Below are 24,721 nucleotides of genomic sequence, written 5' to 3'. Positions count from 1 at the left end.
AAGTGTTTTACTCTGAGTTTTCTATGTTCATTTTCATAGCATGTTTAACAAAACATTTAGAAAACAAGAGTTTTACATAGGGGACTGTATAAAAAAATTTTAAAAATTACTCTGTGCTTCAAGGACGAGCTGTTAGGGAGAAGGACATACCCTTCAGGTTCAGTTTTCTGCTCCTTGTACATGTTGAATGGCAAACTCTGTGCTTCAGATAAGAAGCATGTTGTGATTCTTGTTTTGGTAAGGGCTTAGATCTCAGCTGTGCAGTGGTATCTCCTGCATGGATCCTGTGCAGTAATAAGTGTCTCACAATTGTGAAAAAACTATCAAAGAGAACCTCCACAGAGAATGAAACAGTATAAATTTTCATTAATTTTAACCTCAAATTTACAAATGATATCTCTTAGAAGAACTAAGATGCCTTCACTAGTTGGCCCAGCCCATATTCTGCAAAACAACAGTGTGACTTCATGAGGAGTGCAGTTGCAGTAATAATTGTGGTTATCTGAATCTTAAGTATCAGCCAAATATATCCAAGTGAAAATTGCATTAACCATTTTAATGAGTAAGAGTAAAAGTGGCAGGGGGATTCATTATGTCAATAACTGAATTTTGAACTAATACTAGTTCTGAACATACAGCAGGGCAGTGGGGGAGAAATATGCATTAATTCTCTCCTTCAAGGGTATGTGACCATTGAAATGTACCATGGCTAAGATACAGTTTTCTTCTGTTTTATTGCAGTTCCTTTATGCAACTTACATTGCCCCATCTGCCAGTATGGACACTGGACTTCATCAAGAAAAGAAAAATATGATTTATCACAAAATTGACCCGGCTTTTGAGGACCTTTTTGACCCAGCAGAAGAACATATCCTCACTGTTTTGCTGGAACCATGGATGAAGATGGTGGAAGAAGACAAATACACTTATAGAAAGGTAATATCTGGATGACACCATGAAAAATTCTTATTTCAGGGAAGAAAATCACAAGATCATTTATATGAACCCTGTTGTATTTATACTCCAGAAGGGAGGAGTATTACAAGATGTTTTACTTACTCCTTTCTATCCTGATAAGTTGAAATAGGCTGAGCTCTTTGTGGAGAGCAGACTTCTCATGTGAAAGGAAGCTGTGGGCTTCATGGACTCCTTGGCCTGTGAACTGGGGAGAAACATATCTTGCTATGGTAAAATTTATCTCTGCACTCAGGAAGTTTCATGTTTCTGCAATTGTACCATTGATCAGAAGTAATTTTTTTAATGATGGATTGCCCACAAACACTCTGTATTTTTAATGATAAGCACGTAGTAAGGTGGTTTTTTAGAGTGTCAGTGCAGTGACAGTAGATATTTCTGGTGTTTAGAATTTAAGTGCAGTTACTGCTTAGCATAGAGGAAATGTGACATGGTGGTTCAGCTGTATTTGCCCCAAACAATTTTTGGATTGTTGCTCTGAAAAAGTGGCTCAGAGGTGTACTCAGTTCTAATCCCAAAATGTTCTGAAAGTTTGAACTGAGCATGCTCATGGAGGTCAGAGGAAAGGGCTGCAATCCTGGCTGTGCCTCTGACCAATAACAACAAGAAATGGTGATGACAGTGGTGGATGCTGTGGCTCTCTGTTATTTGTAAACTTACCTACAAGTTGCTTGCTGAAGGTCAAACTCCTTCTGGTTGCCACAATACGAGAAAGATACAAAGCTCTTGGAAAGTGTCCAGAGGAGGGCTATGGAGGTGGTGAAGGCCCTTGGGGGAAAGCCTACAAGGCCTGAGGTCACTTGTTTGGCCTGGAGAAGAAGAGAGTGAGGTGGTCTACAGACACCAGTCTCTTCTCTGTGGTGCCCAGTGACAGGACCCCAGGGAATGGCCCAAAGCTGTGTCAGGGGAGGTTTAGGTTGACTATTAGGAAAAGTTCTTTCACCTAGAGAATGGTTGGGCACTGGAGCAGGCTCCCCAGGCCAAGCACCAAGCCTGAGAAAATTCAAGAAGTGCTTGGACAATGCTCTTGGGCACGTGGTGTGACTCTTGGGGATGGTGCTGTGCAGGATCAGGAGTTGACTCAATGATTCTTGTAGGGCCCTTCTAACTCAGGATACTCTATGATTCTAATTTCAAGTCTCTCTTGGAAACATCTCTCTCTTGGAAATAGAAGGAGAAACTTATAGTGGAAAATCATGAGAGAGAGGGCAGGAAGTTGGTTCTTGTTCCTGTTTTTCTTCAGTATGAGGTTAGATGAAGCATCTCCAATTTATAAGAAATATCATAATTTATTGATGATACTTCTGTCAGCTTGTAATAACATTCCCACATTGCCCACTGCAAAATATGTTGAAATCTCCTTTTTCAGAAGTTTTGTAATACAGTCTGTTTTTGGTTCTGTATCATGTATGCATGTAAGAAAAACTAGATTAATTGATACCTAAAATCAAAGTTGAGAGTGGTCTTCTAACCAGTATTAAAATTTAAAAACAGATTGTAAGAACAGAAAAGAGACATACAGCTATCTTCAGCACTTTGCAACCAAGAAAGTTCATGGAACAGAGGTCTTATCCATATTCTTGATTTTAATAGTCTTTGAGGAAATTTTTTTCCTCCATGGGTTTCTGTAAAGTGTATCTTGAGTGATGTATCTTCAGCCTCACTGTAAAAGTGAGTTTCATGGTTTAGTCATGCAATAGGAGAAAAAATGTGTATCTTGATTTGTTTGGAAAGGCCTCCCTGATAATTTCACCTGGTGCCCTAGTTTTGTATATGACAAAGAACAAGTAAACAATTATTATCTTGTCCTGTTCTCAATGTTGTTATGCTTTTACAAGTTTCTGTGATATCCCACTTCAATTAGATCTCCCTGAAACTGAAGAATCCTAGACACTTTGACCTCTCCTCCTACAAAAGGTGTTCCATACCTTTGTTGCACTTATTGCCCCATCTGTATGTATATTATTTTGATGAGATGCAAGCAATACTCAGAGTCTGGATGCACCAGGGATCATTCTGTGGCAGAACCATGTTTTCTGTTGTGCTCTTTGCCCATTCCTAATTGTCCCTATCATTTTGACTACTGGTGAATTTTGAATGGATGTGCAAAATGCAAGCTAATAGCCATCTGCAAATGATTCAAAGATTTCCTTGCTAAGTAATAACTACTAATGGAAAGCCCTAATTTGGAGCTCACTGGAATGACTTAATGTTTATTATCGTTGAATTCAGCTGGCCTTTTATCACGCAGATGCTAAAGTGTCCTGCTATCCTGCAGCTTTTCACAGTCAATTTAATTTTTTGCTCTGTGGAATCATTTTGCAAACTTTGTTGTCTCCTCACTCACCTCCTTTCCACATAGTTTCTGAATGTTTAAAAAACAACCTCAGTGCAGGTCCCTGTGAGACTACAATAGGAACCCCACCCCCTAATGAAAGTTATTTATTTCTTTGGTTTTGATTTTCTACCTTCTACTTAATTCACGAGGGGACTTTCTCTCTCATCCTGTGATAACATAATATCTTTTAGAAGTTTTGAAACTTTGAGAAACTTAGTGAAATGAAATATAGTAATCCAAACACATCTGTAAAATATTTTCTTTGCTTTTCAACATCTTTTCCAACCTTTCAGATAAATTATTTTTTCTGAACTATTTCAGCTATAACTCTTTATGACCTGCAGTGCACCTTGGAATTGACTGATACTTTCATGAATCTGAAATTTTATGTAATTTCTATCAGGCTAGTTTTAATCTTTTGTACTTGGGTATTTTCTCTGTGTGCTATCTGTAAGGGTTGTCTAGAGTCTATTGCCGGTCCTCACTGAGTCAAATCATCAGCACAGCCGAGGGTTCTCGTACATCGTTTTTGCGTAAGAAGGAGTCTGCTTTAGAGCTCTCTGTTTTCACTGCTTCTAGTGAAAAGTAAGAATTGAAGATTTATACTTTTCTGTTAATATGTGTGTCAGTTGATATCTCCTTGAGTTAACCACAGGATAATCTCTTGCCCTTTCAGTTTGGAGGATGTGTTCCTTTGCAAGTGAAGTTACGTGCAGACTTCTTAGTGCTCTAACAACACAAAGATCTTAATCTGAGCCCAAAAAAACCCAACAAAATCCTTTTGACTGCACAATACAAGTGTTTGTGAAGAGTTACAATACAAAGACATTAAACGACCTGTTCTAGGAGGCGCTAGAGTCTCTTTGTACTAGCTTCAGGCTGATAGTTAGGCACACTCCTTCCCAAGCACAAAGACAACGTCTGCTTTGTATTTTATTCACTCCCTGGCTCTACTCTTCCCCTTTGTTCAACTCTATATCAGGACATATTTGGCCCATAATGAAACAAGATATTTTATCAAGAATTAGGTGAGTCCAAAATTGTTCATTTGGGACATATTCAATATATCTACATTTTTTCTTTAAATGAAGCATGAAATCGGGAGAATTTCTTTTTACTCTGCCTCTGTCATGAAAAATGTTTTGAATTGTTTCACTATTTAATTTTAAGCTATATTTTCTTCTAAGGGAAAGAATAGTCCAAAGCACCTTATAACAATGGAATAAAGTTACATTGAGCTTGAAGACATTCAGATAACACAGTGATTAGTGTGGTATTCACATTTAGATGAAAAAATAATGAATATTTTTCTAAACATTCTCTTCTCTCTCTGGCACATAAACACTTGTATAAGACAATCACAGCTCTCTAATCTTTGTAATGGGCATGCAGATCAGTGTAAGGCATTGGCTCGATTTTGCTAAATATCCTAAAATCTGCATTAAAATGATTTAGGCAGCAACGAAGGTCACCACATATCTCTTTCACAGTTACTGATTGTTTGTACATAACTGAAGAATTGCTCTAGTTACATACAGCTTCTAATTAAGTTAAAATGCCAACTTCATGGATTCAAATCACACACAGTTAATAATTTAAGAAATAGGACAAGACTGAAAGTCAGAATGCTTTCATCTTTATTGTTTAGCTATTTTAACATCTTTCTCAACTTAAATTTGTGTTTCTCTAAATCTGCAGCACTCTGTCTTCTTGACATTTCCCTTTGAGAGTCCTAGTTTTAAGAACTGGTTTTCTGCTTCTCAGTGGCAATTTGGCATACAATTTGCTGGTATAGGCAATCAGGTATGTCTGATCCAATATACACAATATAATATATGCAAAACATACACAATATATTATGTACACATTAGAATTTAGCAATTTTTGAATCAATTTGCCTAAAGTTATAGTGAGGTTATTTAGTAGTTACCTATAGAAATCTGCATCTGAGCCTACGCAGATGGGAGAAGTGTGTTCTACCAGAGCTATTAATAGAATTGTTTGTCACAAGAATGTGACTTCTTGTCTCTTCTAAACATCAGTCTCATCGCTGACAGATGTATTCTTTTCCATCCACTGTCACTGGCAAAATGCCCATGTAGTTCTCCATCTTTCTATAATGTGTACTGTAGGGGTGATACAAGATATTATTTTTATTAGGTGGAGTTGGTGGAAGAAACTCAACAGCTGGACTCCGTGTACTTTAGAGAGCTCCAGGCTTTGCATCAAGTGAGTTCCGAGAAGGATGAGGTAAGACAAGTACCTACTAACAAAAACAAACCCTTTCTCTGTCAGAGAGGGTTCACACTTTGAGTATCAGCAATGAAAAGCTGACCAGATGCTAGTTTGGAGAAGCAAATAGTCTGATTTCTACCATTCATTTTGGGGACTGATTGACAGCCATTGTGTTAATTAGATACACAGGTCTTCTATCAGTTCCATCAATATCAGACCTAAAGTCTGTGGAATGTGTTTTGGGCCTCTACTCTTGAGTAAATGCCTCAATTTCAAGGGAATTACAGGTATATATTGGATTATTTGATTATGGAACCTGCAGACACTGATATGTTTAAAGCAAACATAAAAGTAAAGCTTGTTAGGAGCTGGAGACTTAACTCAATTTATTTTCTTAGTGATTAGAAAGCTATTTTACAGAGATAGGTTATCTAATGCAAGGATTATTAGACTGAGCAAAATGCAGAGGTGAAAAAAGCAGTTATGCAAGCAAAATAATTTCTCCCCTCAGAGTACTGTTGCTGACACGGAGGCTCTCAAAGAAGATCAGCACTTGCATCAAGTTCCCAAAGAATTGGCAGGTCCTAATCTGTCTGACCTGATCCATGACAAAGAGAAGTTAGAACAATTCCAGGCTTTTCTTGATAAGCGTTCTGCTAGGTATGTTTCTTCATTATTGTTATTTTACCTATTTCTAAGTTCAGAAGAAATATTTGCTAATGATCTTGGCTATCTAAATGTTGACAGATTTTAGTCTTTTAAAAAATGTTTTTGCATATTTATGAAGCACACAGACACATTGTTCAGACAACTGAATTGTCTTAACGTGTTTGGGCTAAAAATTCTCCTGTCAAAACATATTTGTATTACAGTTCTGTTTTCAGTTTCTGCTTTGATTAGTGACAAACCCATGAGTAGAATAATTAGCCTATAATGAGTAAAATTTTCTCTTTTTTAGTACAGATTCAATTTAGTACATTTTAAAAATTAAAGCTGGTTATTATAAAAATGTACAAATAGAAAACAGGCATGTTATTGTCACAGTGTGACAGCAACCACAGTTTTGTGTCTGCTGAGCAGATTTAAGTACTAGCTTGTAGCAGATACAATTTTAGGCAGGGTCTTTGAAAAGGTGAGCCTGTTTGTTTTAAAAGTAAGATCTAAACAGAAGCTGATACTCTTTCTTTTGTCTTTAAATTGTTGCTTCCTTCCTTTAGTCGGGCTTCCCATGAGTTGATGCTTTGCGTATTGACTGTTGCTTCTAGTCAAGCACTGCTATAGCTTTACATTGGATATTAGTCACCTTTTTCAAAACTGCCCTGAAAGGGGCATCTGGCACAAAACTACTCTGGCCAAGATTCAATGTCATCACTTCTGCTTATCACATAGGTTCTCTTTGTAGTCAGAGAGACAAAAATATACACTTCTGACACAACATTCCTAATTCTGAAGGTAAAATCTAAAACCAGTTTGGATGGATTATTCCTAAGATTACTGACTACAAATGGACTGCAGATAATGAGTTCAGATGGAAATTCTTATGGTCTAGCTGCCTATAGTCAGGTGACTTCTGAGTTAGTTGTCTAGAGCAGTGGTCTCCAAACTTCTTGCTCATGCATCTCATCAGTAAAAACTTTTTGAGTGTGGAACCCTAGTGTGTATGTATATATATATATATATATGTATAATTTTTTATACATTATATACATGTGCTACTAAAGTTTTAATATTTTCTTGCTGCCCCTCAACAAATGGTCTTGGACACCCCCTTCACATACTGCGGTTCAGAGACCACTAGTCTTGAGTTCCTCTCTAGTTCACTGGGGAAATGGTAGGAATCAGCAGATAACAGGTCATGGACAGGTATGCTGAATTGTCTCTGGTATTTCCTGCTTTGTTCATCACAGACAAGTCTAATTTTAAGTGGTAGAACCAGGCAAAGAAATGTTTAATTTATGGAGCCTTTTTTTTTTTTTTTTAATAAACCTTCATAATGAAGAAAAACATTTGAAAAAGTCTCACAACAGTGTATTAGGGCTGGGTCCAGACTAGTTACTCTGGAGTCCAGCTGGCATGCTACAATAAAGGTGCTTAATGGTACTGTAAGCTGAAAGGGATCCTAGAACTAATGCAGTCTGGAAAATGTCAGAAAAAACCAATGAACACGTCATTTGCCTTTTCATCAAAACTTATGGTTCTGATAATGTCCAAATGTAAGTGATCCAAGTTTCAGGAAGCACAGGCTGCTGAGTGCCTGTGCACAAATTCTGGTAAGAAACTAAGCAAAGCTCCATTAATTAATACTTTTTTAAATGTATAGGATATATTCACACAATTGCAGGACAATTTGTGTTACTTCGGATTAGTGAATTACCACTTGTTAGTCCCGCCAGGCTAATTGACTGTGGATGTGCTCCTGATCCACTATGCCAGGATAAGCCACCACTAAACCGTTTATCTAACACACTTGAAGATTATATATTTTACTTTTTAAAAAGATGCACATATTTGGTCAGTTTTCATAGGTAGATGCCAAGGAGTTACACCATAAACCACAGTAATTTGGATCACTTGCATTTGGGTGAACTTAGTCATGTTGTGATGAACTAGCAAATGAAAGAATTTCAGTCTCAATACAACTTAGGGTTCTGTAAGGGTCTCAAAAGACTTTTGAAAGGAGAACATCTGTTCTTAAATCAGTCAGATGCTTTTGAACATTTTACTCATAGAATAATGTTTTGAAAAAGCCAGTTATTAACCAAATGGAAAACTGAAACAGATTTGTCTGAATTCAATGTTTCATTTTTCCTGCTGCAGATACAATGAATGTACTCACTCAAATGTTCATATAACTTCAGCTAATAAGATACTGTCAGAAAACAGTCAGATAAATTAAACTGAAATTGTAGATATGTCATTTATTCTGTTGTCTGGTTTAGAGAATGAAACCATTCTATGATTCTATGAAAACAAATTTAAATTTATAGTGTACACTCAAACATTATGAACAATATATAGATTGAGAACTGCATCATTGAAATGATTTGTCACCAATTAAATAAGTAATAGAATTGGTAATTTATGAGAAAGCAGCCCACAGAAAGTCCTAGAAACAAATTTTGCCATTAATTGTTTTTATCTGCTCAGCTGCAGACTGATTTAAACTCTAGCACTTCACACGGGGCAGGAAGGGGGTGATTTCTTGGGCTGATGTTCCCAGCTGTCATCCCTGCTCCTTTCTCAGGCAATATGACAAGGAGGCAGAGCAGGAGGTGTCAGCTCATCTCTCAGGGGCTCGCAGCCTCAGTACTGATTCAAGTTCTCATCTGCTTCACTCTTCATTCTCTCCGTGAGCTCTGCACAACGGTTCTGGTCCACAGTCCCTGCTGGATTTAGCAGTGGCATATTGAGGAGGTAACTCCTTTCAGGGTACCCCCAGATGGGACCCTAAGTGAGATCTCTAAGATAAAAGTTTGCTCTGCCTGTTCAGCAAGTGCCATGGTCTCAGCAGATGGTACTAGCAGAGAAAAAATGACATAAAATTTCAGCCCAATCTGACCTGGTATTTAGGTCCTGAATACTTCGGTATGGTATAGTTGTGGTTGAACTGATAACTCCCTAGAATGTTGATGAAATTAACTCAATATTGAAATAACATTCTGTTTAAATTTGTTTGTAGCATGGATCTCATGTGCTGGCTAGATATTGAAGAGTTCAGAAAGATGCTCCAAAAGGATAAAGAAAAAAGTGATGAAAAATTGGAAGACATTAAAACCAAGTACTTAAACAATGAGTACTTCTTTGGACCCAACAGCCCAGCTACCAGAGAACAACAAGAAGAGGTAGCAGTCACAGAGCCATTCATAAAGAACAGTCACTGTGACTGTGACTGAGATAAAAATCCACAAGTGGGTCTGCTCCAGCTTTTCTCCAAGCTATTCCTCAAATCTTGCCTATATTTTTGGCCACCAGTATGGTTCTATTATGGTTGTATAGGTCCCTTTCTTCCTGTTCAGGCTTTTTCTCCCTACCTCTTACAGAACATCTCTCCCGAACTGTGATCTAGGCCACAGTCAAAGCATGCACAAGACAGCTCAGAAAGTGTGAAAATGACTTTCAGGCACAGTGACTTGTTCCAGTTTTCTATTTTAGTATGTCAGTAAAGCCACAGACAGCAAGTCTGAGCTGTGGTGCTCTGATATATCTTGATACTTAGGCAATTTACTTGGTCAAGCTGGGGTATTATTCACCAGAGTCTGTATCCTATTATAGGTAGGGACAAATGTAATCTGTTCCCTTTTATGAAAAGTACATGTGAGCCTTGGGTAAGCATGCATTAAGTGCTTTGCTTACAGTTAAGCTCATGCTTTGCTAAATCAAGGATGTAGAGAGATAAAGGACTTTTGGTATACACAAACGTTTATGTCATGTGTTATTGTATTTGGATTGCTTAGCTAATGCATTCAGGTGGAGGAAGGAGACAAAGCCTTCATGATCAGCTTTCGGCAGAGGCTCTGCTACAAGTTCAGCAATGTGTCCAGAAGAGATTAGAAAAACAATGGCTGCCATTGTTCCTGGCAGAAGAACACCGTGGGGCAGAGGAAGAAGCAAAGGTAATTTTTTAACAACAGCAACACATACAGGCATTGTTTTTTGTTTGGCTCATAATTTACCATTGGGGTAGAAAGGTTCAGAGGAAAAGCAGCCCACAATTTACTTTTAGTTTACATTGAAAGAGATGCTGTAGCATGTACAGGTTGAAACATTTATCTTGGTAAGTGTGAAGGCAGTTCATCTGAAGGCTTAGTTTAGCTGACAGTATTATTGTTAGATACCAAATCTGAAGGAGCTGGTGTTAGCTCTGCTGCCATCCAGCCTGCCAGGAGAGTGACCTAATTTTTGCTGCGCTGCTACGCTCTCCCTATGCCATTTTGCCTTAACCATACAGTTGCACACTGAAGAAAAACTGCTTTGTGTAAAGAATGTTCCCAAAGGGACCAAGACACAAGCAAATGAGTGAGCTTCCCATGCCATAATTCTTTCTCTTATGCTGTCCATATTCTCCCATCTGGAGCTGCAATGCCTGCAGAATCGAGTTCAGGACTTGTGAAATTCTTCTGAGTGGGGAGGTTAACTGCTACAAGTCTTGCTCCAATTGGTTACTTCAGAAAGCTGCCAAAAAGCTGGGAGTGAGGAGCCTTTCACTCCTGCTGGTTCATTAGGAAGACTGAGGAATGGGCAGAGCTAACATCTGCCTTTTATGAGTGCCTCTGTGGCTGTGATCCACATAAGGGGATCATCCTGCTGGTGGGCAGAGGCAAAGACTTGGTGTTTTGCACTTCCATAACAGCTCTGACATGAGAATGTCATAGCAGAGGGAAACTTCAAAGTTTGACCAAGCAGACACATATGCAACTGCAGTGCTTGAAACTATAATTTTAACATTGATTATGCTAATTAAATTTTAAAAAATCCTAACCCTCTCCTTCTTTTAGCTGAGCTCTGCCTCCTTTACAAGCCCTGGCAGAAGACCAATAAGGCTAAGCTGCTTCCAGGTCTGGAAGCTAGCTCATGCACCTGCTGCACTGTGTTGGCAGGGAGATTAGCCCAAGTAGTTTAGAAAATGCTGTATTCAAATAAACAGTTTACAGGAAATACATAGTTCTAATGAGCTTTTAGTCTTTTCCTAACTCCATTTATGTCCAATTGCTTTTTTCTCTTTCTGATTGAAAATTCAGAGGATGAAAAGATTCTTTGAAGAAAGTATTTTAGAAGAAGTGAAACCAGATGACATTCTCCACTGGCTTCATATTTCACAGTGACAAAACAGTGTGGGCATGCTATGTAGTCCTTATTCAGGAAACCTGCCCTTTGTTTGAGGTGTAATTCAGCTACAAAGAAGTTGCAGGATCAAGTCTATATTTATTGTACAGCTGTACAAAGGAACTAAAAATATTTCATACTGAAAAAAAATCAACCCCAAAATTTATTCCTCACATAAGTGGTCCCTTAGAACATTATGGGTGAAGTAAACTCCACCACCAGTGGAGTGCACAGTTTGACTGGTATTGCCTCTTGTCTTCTCTAATTCCCCAGTCTTAATGAGCAGGTGTTCATTTATAGCTGAAGAAGGGATGGCATTCTGTGCAGGTCCACAACAAGTTTCAGACATAAAATCCATAAGAAGACATACAAACTGTTCTACCACTGGGGTCTTAATCATTAAAAGGCTAACCAAAAAAAAGAGAATATTTAAAAAATAGAATAATAATATTTTGTTCAGCTGTAGATAAGGGATATAACTGAAGATCTTTCCCACAAAGACCAGCAAAAGACAACCAGGATGTGGAAGGCGAGTGAAATTTGCTATGTCTCTTGTGTCTGCAGTTTCACAGTCTTTTTCATTTGGACCTTGCACATTTTTCACAATTTCCCTGTTGACAGTGTGAGGCCCAAATGTAGTGCTGTTAAAAGCAATCATGACTGTACTGGTTACAGTGGACTGATTACTCACATTACTCCTGAATTTAGTTCCCTGCTGGATGTTCATGGTAAATCTGTCTCCCTTTCTGTCTGGAGAGGTCATACTTGAAAATAAAGGTCTCTTGTCCTGGGCTTTGGAGCACTATTAACACTCCTTAAACTAATATTGTACCTTTAATTCACATTTATCTGTGTTTTGCATGCAGTGGACTTATTTGGACAAGCTGTTCATTCCAGCATCTGGTAGTTTATTTATTATTGCAAGTGGATTACGTGCAGACACAAAAGGGAATGTGAAATATGCAGCAGAGTGGGCAGGTTTAATCATATCTCACAGTATCTGTTTCATTTAGAATTGTATTTTAATCTCACAGCACTGAGATAATATCAAATTTAAACTTTTTAAACCTTTGTAATAATAGATTTCATCAGATGTTTGCCAGTTTTTTCCTCTTGAAGAGCAGTGAACTTTTTGTGATTGCCAACATACAAGTTGTGTACATTTGTTCAGTTGAACTTTTATTGTCTGTTGAAATCAAACTAGAGACCCGGTCACCAATTATCCATGCAAACCATCAGCATAAAAGGGATCCAAAGTGCATGTGGGTTCTGTTAAGTGAGTTTTCCCTTTGCCTGTTTGTCAGGGAGATGATTGTTCTCCATGTTCTGCTTCAAGGTTGTTGACCCATAAAATAAGTCGTGTTTACATACTGCTATAAGGATGGAAGCAACATTTTGTTCTTCCCTTCACGAATATGCCCTAGAAATAATTTTTCTCAAAAGTTCCCTAAATTCTGGTCACAGAGAATAGAACATGTTTGGAGAAGTGGAGAAGGGCTTGGAAAATCCAACCCTACTGCCTAAATTGAGCTGACTTTATTTTCACCCAAGGACCCTCTGGACAGCCACCACCCTCCTTGCCAGGGCAGGCTGTTACCCCTGGCAGGCTCTGTGACAGGACTGAGCATAACCCCTTGTTTTAAGATAAGTTTGCAGAAACCCTTTCAGCTTAGGATCAGCTTAGATTTCCAGGACTGTTGGCAACAACTAAAAATGTTTCTGACCGATGCTCACCACTGAACAGCACTCCACCCTTCCAGGACTTCAAGAGTTTTAAACCACTTCTAGAAGATGGTTTTCATTCATCCATCTGATAACAAAAGGGGGTTGTTTGGCTTGCTGTTCAGCAACAGCACAAGAACTGTTTGTTCAGGAAGGCAGGCCAGCATGAACTTCAGTTCAAACAAACTGTCCCTGCATAAGCCATCTTTCTTTCCCCACCCTTTCCTGGCTGCCTACTGTTCTGTGCTTGGCAGCATGAGCATTTCCAAAATGTCTCAATGACTTTAAATTCTATTTTACTATTGGTAGCTTTATTTCATGGAGAGCAAACTCTCTGGCTTCTGTGGGTGATCATAGCAGCACATTTCAAACCTCATTTTGTTGGTGAGATCCCTGTCAAAAGCATTTTACAGCTTTAAGCTGTGTGGTTTGTGTGTTCCTTTTCCTTTGTTGTTTGTTTGCATAAAACTCAAATTGTTCTCTAGAAAAGTAGCCCATTACCATAATCAATAACAAGAGCTGTTTCTATACTTTGTAGTATGCAGTCATATGGTCTAAATCATTGTCAGTCATTTCCTCTCCATCATATCTTCCAAAAAATGTTCCCCAAACCAAACTTAAAAAAAAAAAAGGAAAGGAAGAAATGAAACCTTGCCACATTTTATTGTATCCATGTCATAAACTCATAAACTACTGAAAGTTAGGGTCAGTGAAAAGATAAGAATCAGACAGTTTACACTAACTAATGCCTTTGTTATTGCTTTTTGAAACAAAGTTTATTTGGTGCATCTATTTTTTCTTTTGACAGCATGTGGACAATAAGAATGTTTCTTCATCTAGTGAAATAATTGCTTTCCGCAAGGCGCTCTTGGATCCAGTGACAGCAAATCTGTTTCAACGCTTTGTGGCACAGAAGGGAGACCTCCTGGGGAATGGAGTGCTCTTTTGGCAAGAGGTGCAAAAGTATAAGGTAGGGTGGTAAAACAGAGCAAAGGGAATAGCATTTGATTTGTCAGCAAATGCATCCATTCATGCACATTAGGAGAATTTAAAAAAAAAACCTATAAGCATTCTGTTGTTCATAGTAAAGCCTCTTTCATTGTTTAAACTGGTTTTTTCATCAGTGAAAATCCTCACTTCTTAAGGGTAGCTGTTCTTGACTCAAATGCATTATCCCTGTATTTCTTTATGCTTCTTCAAACTGTAGCATTCTTCTGAGTCTCTAAAGGAACACTGCTATCTTGCTAATGCCCAGAGTTTGGTATTCATCTGTTGAGCAGTAGAAATATGCAAGCATTAAAATGTTCATTCTGTCCTTTTAGCTGCAATCTGAATTTGGTAATTTCTCAAAAATGAGAGATAACTTTAAAATTCAATCAAATTTACAGATATAAAGATGGTATCAAACAACCCCTACATGTACAATGCAGACCACAGCTCCCTTGCACTTTGCAGAATCAAATTTGACTTGAGCTGAGCTTGGGACCAAAGTGAAATGTGGTGAGAAAGGTCAGCAGGGATTACATCCCTCCCATATATATGTAGTTTTGTGAAATTGCTTGTGTGGGTTGAAATACAATAGAAAACATCTGGAGTGAAACTTTAAGACATACAGCAGCCTCCTAGGAATATCCTGGACTGAATGCAGGGTCACCACAGATCTTTCATGTATTCCTCATTCCTTTTGCCTCTGGGATATTCCTGATGCAAAAGTGCTACCAAAGTGCAGAACCTCTTCTGGGCTCCTGAACATAGCCTATATGCACATGGCAGGCAGGGAGCATGAGATTAGCTAACGTGCTCAGAAACTGGACTGTAAACACAGTTGCTGTTGCAGTAGCACTTGGAGATCTGCTGCAGGCATGTGGGTGTATTTTCACTGTTTATGAATTTGAATTCGATGTCTGCATTAGAAGGTGAAGCTTCTCCTGTTTCCAGGGGACAATCTCTCTTCCCCACAAAGGTTCTGATCTCCAGGCAAGGGATCACTGACTGAAATGCTCTCTGGGGGTGCTGCTGTCTCTCTCATGGTTACAGAGTGATTACCTTAGATTAAAACTCTGACATGAAGGTACCTGGTGTTCCATGACACAAATCCTTTTCTAGGTATTTGAAGTTTTGTTGATTCTTGTGACTCTTCATTGCTACATTATGGAGGATATGGAAACTTTCTGCAAATTAATATGGAGCGTGCTCTTAATTCTTTTCTTTGTAGAACTGCTCTCTGAAGAAAGCCTTCATTGTTTTTTGTTCCACCCCCTTTCCTGCATTTATGTTAATTTTATTTGTCTTGTTATCCAGAAAAAGTAGAATCTGACCAGATTTGTCCATGCATGCAATGTCATGGTTGGCAGTTGATGCTCTTTGTAGAAGCAAAGGGCTGGAGTAGTAGGAGTGTTGTGGGTCAGGCTGAGCTGCAGGAATATTGCCAAAGGCGTGGGCAGCACTTTGCACAGTGCGTACTTGTATTGTCTGAGCCCTATCATGCCATCAGTTTAGACAGAACTCCCTTTAGCTGTCAGTGTCTGCCTTGCTCCCATAACCCATCAGGCTGGAGGCACATCTTGGGACAATCCAAAACCAAGATTTTTTTTTTAAACAAATATGAAGAAACATAACTCTGTGGATCATTTCCATCTGGTTATCTATGCTCAGTCTCAACTCTCTTCATATCATATGGCTTGTTTGTCTTCCCTCATACTACAGCTCTCTGCCTTCTGTGCTAGATGAGCAAAGAAAGCCATTATATATATAGTAAGGATATATTTAATATGTTTTTGCATTGCCTTACTTTCTTTATTATAGTTGTTATCATTCTTTTTTTTTTCCTTCCCAAAACTAAAAATATTCATAACAAAGCAAGCCAGCTCTTTCACATACCACATTTCTGTTTAAAAGTCATGGTTTTAATTTCTTTGCAAAGTAAATATGTAGCCTTCTATACCAAAACTAAAATCAGATTCTTCATTTAAAGAGCTCTCTTCCTGACAACTTTTGAGTGGTTATTGTGTTCTAGTGTCATGTTGATTTCTTGAAATATATAGATAAAGGGAAAGTTCATGTTTCAAAGTTTGGAAGGACATTCTTTGAATTATTTTTCCTTCATGTCAAAGTCCAATGGTGGCATCGTCAGGGTGTCAAAACGCAGCAATAACAGGTTTTACAAGAACAATAGGATCACATTAAAAAAATAGAAAACCCCAGTGTTCCTTTGACATCTCACTCCTGTAAGTTCAGGTTTTCTTTGTATTCTATAGTGTGCAGAGTTATTTCAAACCCTGAGGTTTTGGGAAACTAGAAAATCTTAATGAATGGTGAAAGTAGATTTCAATAAATGGAAGATTGTACTGGTGGCTGACAGTGTCCTCTCTTGTGACAACACTCCTAGTTAGAATATCTAGTACCCTCTAAATATTTTCCCTCTTTTGTTGGAGCATTTCTTTATTTTTTATTTGCCATGGCTATGCAAGTCATAGCAGGCTCATTGTGAAAATCAGTGCCTTTCACACTTGTAGATGTGTTTCTCTTTTCAGAAATGTCTATTTGCCAGTAATGCATTTAAAATCTAAGCTGTTATATCCAAACATGCAGGCAGAAATTATCACCTAAAATCAATGATTGCTATGTATCTGCATTTGCAAACCAGAAGCCTCATGCATGTCTGAAGTATGGTTTTGACCATGCACATTTACCAAAGGAATTTTGCCTTGCATACTGAAGGAATTTGTTGTATAATTATTTTTGTTTGACTATTGCTCTTTGATGACTGGTGCCCTGTAAAAGTTCTTGCCTGTGTCTCTCTCCATTGACTGAAAATGGTATTTTTTATCTTTCAGGACTTGTGCCATTCCCATTGTGATGATGCCATAGTTCAGAGAAAGATCACAGCTATTATTGACTGCTTTATTAATTCTGCCATACCCCCAGCTTTGCAGATTGACATCCCACCTGAACAAGCAAAGAAGATTGTGGAGCACAGGAAAGAACTAGGACCTTACATTTTTAGAGAGGCACAGGTAAGAAGCCAAGTGATAGGTCTGGCCAGAGACTGACTGCCTGATTTTAAGACCAGTCTTCATTGCTGATGTGACAGTTAGGACTCCACACACAAGCTTGGGCTTGAAGGAGAAAGCTACAGTCATATATTTCAGTGACTGTAAGGTCTTCAGATTTATCCTGCTCAATAAAGAAAATCTCTGACAGCTAGCTGATCCTGGAAAGGTGTTATCCAGGTCTGTGTTACGAATTCTGGCAGTAGAAATGAATTCTGTCTATGTTCTTTATTGCTTGTTCTTTACCACTTGGTTAATGTCACAGAAGTAATTTGTAGTTAGAAAGTCCATGGTTTTCCAGTTTTATGCAAAATGCAGATGTGAGTCAAGCACAAAGACAGCTTAACTTGCTGAATGTCTTTCCCTCCTTTATTACAGAAAGTATGTATTAAATGGCTGTAGAAAATTTTCTCTCTGATCTTTCTATTAATCAGGTTGAATAGCAATTTTGGAACTTTACTACAGACTTACTATTTTCTTATCCCTTGATACTGCCTTGTCTTATCTTCTAAGACCAAGAAAAGTAGTTGTTGTTCTTTTCCTATAAAATTCCCACTGACACCTTTAGACATCAACTGTGAGTCCATAAAGTGTTTGGATGACAAGAGATGAATGATTTGTCAGAGAAAAAGGTTCATATAGGTCCTAAGAGAAAGAGAAGTCTCATTTCAGCCTGTGTAAAACCCAGTGAACTCCAGAAATCTGGCACAAAACCAAAGGAAGAACTAGGCCAAATAGCTGTGACTGGAACCCGACAGTGGCTTACATGTCACTTTCAAGCCTCTTGAGCCAGGAGCAGTGAGCATGCTTGGCTGCTTTGAAGCCAAGTTTCTCAATGCAAATTAAACGTCTAAATAAATTGAAAAATGTGAGCCTTAGTACGTGCAGCAACAGAATTCACTGAGCCCCTCTGTTTGCTTTTCTAAAATTGTTTTTCTTATTCTAGTTCAAAAATGACCCTGTGAGAGATTATATCATTTAAAAATTATCCAAGATTTGCTCATAGATCTGTAATGTGGTTTAAGAGCCTTTCCAGAGGCAAAAAAGTATTTCCTTTCTCTTAAGGAAAGGAAAAAAAGCCCTCTCCCTAATGAACTGAATATTTGAAATACTTGAGCAGAACAGTGGTGCAAAAGCAATTCTACTGGTGTATATTTTATCAAGAATACTTGTAAAAAGTGATGGATGTTTTCATTAATGCAAACAATTGTTTAGGGAAATGTAAAAAAAGAAAATGTCTTTTAACTGTGTTTTAGGAAGATTTCTCACCAGTAATAAACACACTGATGAAAAGCATGTGCTGAGCAAAGCTGGGCTGAAATGTCAGGACAGAGTACGTGGGAGGAACAAGGCTGTGTGTTCAAAAAAAATAGTTATCTCATTCTGCATTTCATTTTACAGTCAACTGTTTCCTTAATGCGGTCAAGATTGACTTTATTTTCTTCCTGTGCAGATGAGTATTTTTGCTCTTCTGTTTAAATTTTGGCCAGCATTTTGTAAATTCCAAAGTGATCCAGAGAGTGACAAAATTCTAGCGTCCTTGGAGAAAAAAAAGGAAAAAGATATGCAAAAGATGGAAGGGATAACAGCAAAGGTAAGGCTCAGAAAGTTTCAGGTGACCGCATGAGCAAAGATACATCAAATAAAATATCTCTTTCTCAGCCTGATCCAAAGCTACCTAATCTTGTTAGATTTCAAGCTTTACACTCAACCCAGTCTTAAGGTGATTACTTCCCAATTCTGCCAGTACATATACATATGTTTGAGTTGAAGCGGGTGAGTCAATGGTATACTCCTTTTATTAACCAGAGGAAAAAATGTACTTTAGTCACCTTTTGTGCCAAGAGAAGAGCAAAGAAGAAGGCTGAATTAAGAACAGTAAATCTGTGTACAGTCTGTGTGTACTGTGGACTACTGCAGACCTGTTTGCACTTTCATGATATATTGTCTTATATTAGAATTTACATTCTGGACCACAGCTGAAATCAAACCAAACCCAAACCAAAATTGATTTCATATCTATTTTCCAGAAGGACCATTTAAAAATCCTGCACATTGTTTAAAAAAATATTTATGTGGTAATTAATTTGCATAATCTTTGCCTTTGCTTGAATATTTTCTCAGCTTTGAAGGTGTAATTGTTAGACTGTTCACAGCAAGTTTCCAGACAGTTCCAGCACATTAACAAAACTGTGACCTCTACAATGGAATGCTTGTTTGTAAAATTGTTTTTCTTGGATTTTTAAAATTAAAATATAATGGACTTCTTTTTCTATTGATTATAGGCTTTGAAAAAGTTTATTTTTTATTAAATACAATTGTTTGGCAAGCTTTGAGGAGAGAACATTCTTTTAAGGACAGAGAAATTACTGGACTTGCAGACTATAATAAGTAGCATTACAGAGACCTTGATGTATTCTAAATGCCATGTAGATGTGTGGAGATGTTCCACGTGATGTGAACCACACAGGTATCTGGACAGATACATAGGCCCACAAGAACATATATGCATTGTTATTTTTCTTATGCACATGAAAGCTGAGGACCAGTGAAGCATTACTCAAGGCCACACAGCGATGTCAAGGGAAGTCTAAAATCCAAGAACTCATCTTACTTTCTCCAGAGCACAATGTCTCCATATATATATGTCTGCCAAGGCCATTGGCAATACTTATAGTGCAAGAGTGCAATATTTCAAAGTAACAAACTTTTACATTTTCACAGACTTATTTTCCATCTGTTTGTTGCCTGTCTATGAGATTTCTGATCAAGATCAAGGAATAAAGAAGAAATATTAGGCAGGAGGGCAAAAGCCTAGCTTTTATGGAGAGCAAATCGGAATGGTGAATTATGCTTCTAAGCAGAGAAACAGAGTAAGAAATTGTAGAAAATGACAAGCAGAGAATACAGCTTTGTAAACAGTTTGTACACTATTCTTCTCCTCACAAAAAAAAAAAAAAAGATCAGTAAACCAGTTACCTTTTAAAATCTCTTAAAGAATGGGTGCAACACATAATTTTTTCCAGTATAGTAAAATCCTTTTTTCTTTCTGTTATTGTTTAAAGAATTTGCCATTTCCTGTTCTCTTGCCTGGGAAATCTTGAGATTTCTCTCCTCTCAGTGACAGTGTAATTCAAATGATGCAGTATCCCTGAAGGATACTGATAACTTTCATCTAACATGAGCAACAGCAGGTTCACTTGTTGGCTTGTGGAAGGTGATGATTTCTTGGCAATGAAAAGAAGGACTATCTTCCTCTGCCCCACCAGGCTCATTGAACAAGAGCAAAGCTCTGGCAAGGGTTAGAAACAACTTTATATATATATAGATATATATCTCCTCTTCACCCCACAGATCAGTTGCTATTTTGGGTTTATCTCAAACAGAACAATCATACTCCTAGGGGAGGAATTTGCTTTCTTCTTCCTTTACACATGTCCCTGGGGCACTGAATCTACCTGTGCTCACCTCAGTTTTAGAACTGAACAGATAAGAGTTGGACTTTCATGAAGTATAGTGAAAAAAATGGGCAGACAAGGAGCTTTTCACTGAGCAATGATGCATAGCTTGGTATTGTTTGACTATCTCAATATTTTTTGTGTACCTATTTGTTATTTAAGGGGCAAAGTCTACCAAAGAGTAGAACTCATCCTGGCAATGGACTTTTTCCTTTGTTAGCTGCTAGATGCACATCCACATACTATCAATATATAAGTCACTTCTTTCAGACTGCCTTGATGCCAGTACTAGTATTTTGTTGTATACATGATTGCATTTTATCTCCAAAATAGATTTTGGATTTTTTTGCTTTCAAGTGCACAAAATAGCTTTAAATTTTTAGCTTTAACTTACATTGTAGATTTGTACATACTCCTTCCATGTCCTTAGCAAAGAAAGCTATCAACATTATTTTCCTTTACTGTGTTTCTATGTCTCTTAGCAATAAGCTTATTTGTTAGTAAGTGGTGTAATGGCATGGGATCTAAATCCACTATAACATTGCTTAATTTATTATGAACAGTAATCTTTAAAGACCTTGATTAATTCACCATTCTCATTGAGAGAGCCAGCAAACATAAACTGCAGTGCAGTAGTATTCACAATGGCTCTGTGTTTGCATTGGCATCCCCATTCCACCAAATGAGTGTGCCACAGAAGCTACTGAGCCTGTTTCTGCAGAGGAGATCAACATCACACTGCCTGGGCAGCTCTGTACCCAAAAGTCACTCTTACAGCTGATGGGTTCATAGGACAGTGGGCATTATGACAAAGGAAAAGGAACTTTGGGAGCAAGGAAATGAGACACAGTGATCCTTTTCCAGAGCTTTCAGGGACTAACTAAGTGACTTTGGGAACAATTTGATCCCCTTTTTCCCCCTCTCTTTCTCTCTTGGAACATGGGAGGGTTATATTACTCAGCTCTTGGAGAGAGCTCTTTGTGATGTCAAATATGAACATCAATTGATGTTTATGAAGAGTTTTGGGATCATCAAACAGAATGTGCAAAGGCGAAGCAAACCAACATGAAAATGACAAACAGTTAATCACCAGAGCGGTTTGCCAAGGGTTACAATACCTTGTTCTACACTGTAGATTGTACATTGCCTGTTTTCCTAACTTGTATACTTGTAGTTCATACACAGCTACTGGACCAAGCTGGAATTAATCACGACAAATCCTGCATTCTACATTTATACCTTAGGCCAAATTAGAGGCTCGCAATGTTCTCTCTGTCCTTAAAATATGTTCTGTTGCAGATCTGACCTGTCACCTAGGTATATTTTGGAGCAGGTATTGAATCTGAAAGAAAGATGTCTGTAGGAGTGTAGAGGACAGGAAACATAAACTAGAACAAAGAAATGCTTTAAAAAAGCAGCTGCTACTTTAAAGTATGCTCAGCATGATGAATTATGAAGCTAAGCATTACAAAACATTACTGCAAATGACACTATCTCATTTCCAATGACAATTTTTGGTTCCTCATACTTTGCTTTTTCCTTTAGCTCTGTAACTATTGTTCACATCTAATTATGAGTTTTTTTGCAGGGTAAAGAAGCAGGAAAAAAACTCATTAATTTGGCTCAACCCAAGTCCTTGACTCAACCCAAGTCCTTGACTCAACCCAAGTTCTTGACTCAACCTAAGTCCTTGACTCAACTCAAGTCCTTGACTCAACTCAAGTCCTTGACTCAACTCAAGCCCTTGACTCAGCCTGAGCCCTTGACTCAGCTTAAGCCCTTGACTCAACTGCCAAAGAGTGTTTTGCTAGATGAGCTTGATGTTAAGAGAAGATCATCAGCAGCTTTAGCACCTGTAGAAGGACCTGGGAGGAAGGTAAATAATACATGTTCCTACAGATGTTATTCAAGAGAGATAAAATGATCTTGGGAAAAGGGGAAGGGGGAGTTTGGTTTTGAATACTGCTGTCAGATGGTTCTTCAATAACTGTTCATTCCTCTACAATTAGCTTTGCTGTTTTAAGTTTACCTGTCTTACAGGTGATTTTTTTTGTTCTTTATTAATTTTTTTTAAGATGTAGGTTCTGAGTAATATTAACAGCTAACAGAATGTTAAGGTCTTATGGTGGACGGATTAAAAAAAGAATCTATATTTAGAGATAAATTGAAGAAAATGTAGTTCAGTTCTGGAATAAGAAGCTTTTCATTATTTGTGAAATTCATATCCTGAAAGAATTTGGTTTAGGCTAGAGTCCTGTTCTGGTCATATGTCAAAAACTGAAGCTGAACTCCTTTAGAAAATCTAGGTATTTGAAAACCACTTCAAGACTTCTTCCATAACAACTCTGACAATGCATCAAATCAGTAGTGAAAAGGTAACAGTTATTTTACCTGGAAATGGGAAAACCAGACATGCTACATTGGACATATCAAGGGATCATTCATGGCTGAGTTGGCATTGCCAGAACATAACAGGGAACCTGTGCAACCACATAAGCACAGATATGTCATGAGAATCAGGAGTAAATCACACTTTGGCCACTGCTTGTATTCCATAGAGCTCTTCCCACGACATTATGGTAGTGAAGAGCAGAATATAGAAAAAGGTACCATTAAATACCCCCAAAATCTGAAATCACAGTGTGAATTGCATAGATAAGCTTACACTCTTACCCTTAAGTGGACCTTTTTACTTTTGCTCATACCTATTAAAAAAAAAAAGTGAGTTGAGCAAGGCAGTACATCCCTGGTATACATTTAAACCCTCAAGAAGAGGGCTTAATAAACAATAAGCCCTTCTGCAAGCCCCTTCCTACAGTAGGAAGGTGATAGAAGTTCTTACTGCATTATGATATGACAAATTTGCTCCAAACTTCTCATGCCATAAGATAAAAACCAGGCCAAATAAAAGTGCAGTTCTCATCCTGTTTTGGAAAGGCAATCTGTTATTTACATGCAATCTGAACTGTGGTTGTTTTCTTTAAAAGCAGTATTTTATCCTTAGAAAAGGAAAGGATGGCATCTCCAGTTGATCTGCCTCTAGCGGTAGCAGCATTCTGCTGGAGAGGTCAGGCAGAAGGAGCTGTGAGGCTCATGAGACCTTCAGTGAAAGGACATAAGCTAGAAACAGCTTTTCTTATATGTATTTCCTCTCCACCCCACAAATCAGTTGCTGGTTTGAGTTTATGTCAAACAGAGTAATCATAGTCCAAGGGGAGGACTAAGGGTGTAGCACAGAGATAAAATTAAGTCCTTGATAGCACAAATGATATTTGTGAGGGTAAAGATCTGCTGCTTTGCTTTTGAAGAAGAAAGGAGAGAGAATAACACTCAGACTAGGGATGAAGAATAAATATAAACATTGTATCTGTCAAACTTGCTTAAATCATGGTGTTTTGAGATTTACTTATTTACAGGAATACTCTTTTTCCCATTATTCCAATATTATAATTAAAAAAAAATCTTCTTAATATTTGTAATTAGCCAGTAATAGGAATATAACATAAACAAGTTTTTTATCTTACTCTTGAAATGGATCAGAAGCTACAGTGATGTGACCTGAAGGCTGATGGTTTTTGATGGTTCTTGCAGGCTTCCTGGTCCTATTCCAAGTACATAGAAGCCTTGGAGCAGGAAAGAATACTCATCAAAAGGCAAGAAGATCTGCAGAAAACCTCATCATCATCACTCCCTGCAGGTTATTAACCAAGCTCTGTAGTTGAGCAGGACAAGCTTAAAGCATAGGTGTACTTGTGTCCTTGCAGTACAAGGACTTTGCTTGCTCTTCTTTGGAGTTGTGAACAGAAACCTCTGGCTCTCTTTTGCTGTCTGTAGGGGAGTTGCTCTCTGGGCTGTACTCATGAGTGGTATATTTTCTAAGAAAGAAAAAGTAAAAGTTGTAGGGTATCTTTGCACTGCCTTTACAGCACAGGTCCTGCTGCAGAGAGGAACAAAGCCGTTTCTTCATTCTGCAGTGATGTGGCAATTACATACACATTTCACCTCCCTGGCTTCTTGTGCTTCATCAGCTAACTTTCAAGCAGATACTGAAACCTCTTTCTCACAGTCTGTCAGTATGTTTTTGGAGGCATTGCTTCATCCTTGTTTCAGCTATGAAT

General features: G+C 38.0%; 1 protein-coding gene across 1 annotated transcript in view; it reads left to right on the top strand.

The window, feature by feature from the left end:
* The window catches only part of RGS22 (regulator of G protein signaling 22), a 60,020-nt gene that overhangs the window by 32,952 nt on the left and 2,347 nt on the right, over positions 1-24,721 (top strand). Inside the window, exons 16-25 of the mRNA XM_054282544.1 lie at positions 742-936; positions 5,474-5,563; positions 6,060-6,208; positions 9,228-9,390; positions 10,003-10,161; positions 13,902-14,063; positions 16,930-17,109; positions 18,599-18,739; positions 22,192-22,479; positions 24,195-24,300. Coding sequence (XP_054138519.1) covers positions 742-936; positions 5,474-5,563; positions 6,060-6,208; positions 9,228-9,390; positions 10,003-10,161; positions 13,902-14,063; positions 16,930-17,109; positions 18,599-18,739; positions 22,192-22,479; positions 24,195-24,300 — 1,633 coding nt within the window. The remainder of the gene's footprint in view (positions 1-741; positions 937-5,473; positions 5,564-6,059; positions 6,209-9,227; positions 9,391-10,002; positions 10,162-13,901; positions 14,064-16,929; positions 17,110-18,598; positions 18,740-22,191; positions 22,480-24,194; positions 24,301-24,721) is intronic.

This window comes from Melozone crissalis, unplaced genomic scaffold (assembly GCF_028551555.1).
Source record: "Melozone crissalis strain CALT ecotype California unplaced genomic scaffold, PUWL_Pcris_2 ptg000002l_1, whole genome shotgun sequence".
Classification (NCBI taxonomy): Eukaryota; Metazoa; Chordata; class Aves; order Passeriformes; family Passerellidae; genus Melozone; species Melozone crissalis.
The sequence above is the reverse complement of the archived record's forward strand: the minus strand, read 5'-3'. Positions and strand labels throughout refer to the sequence as shown.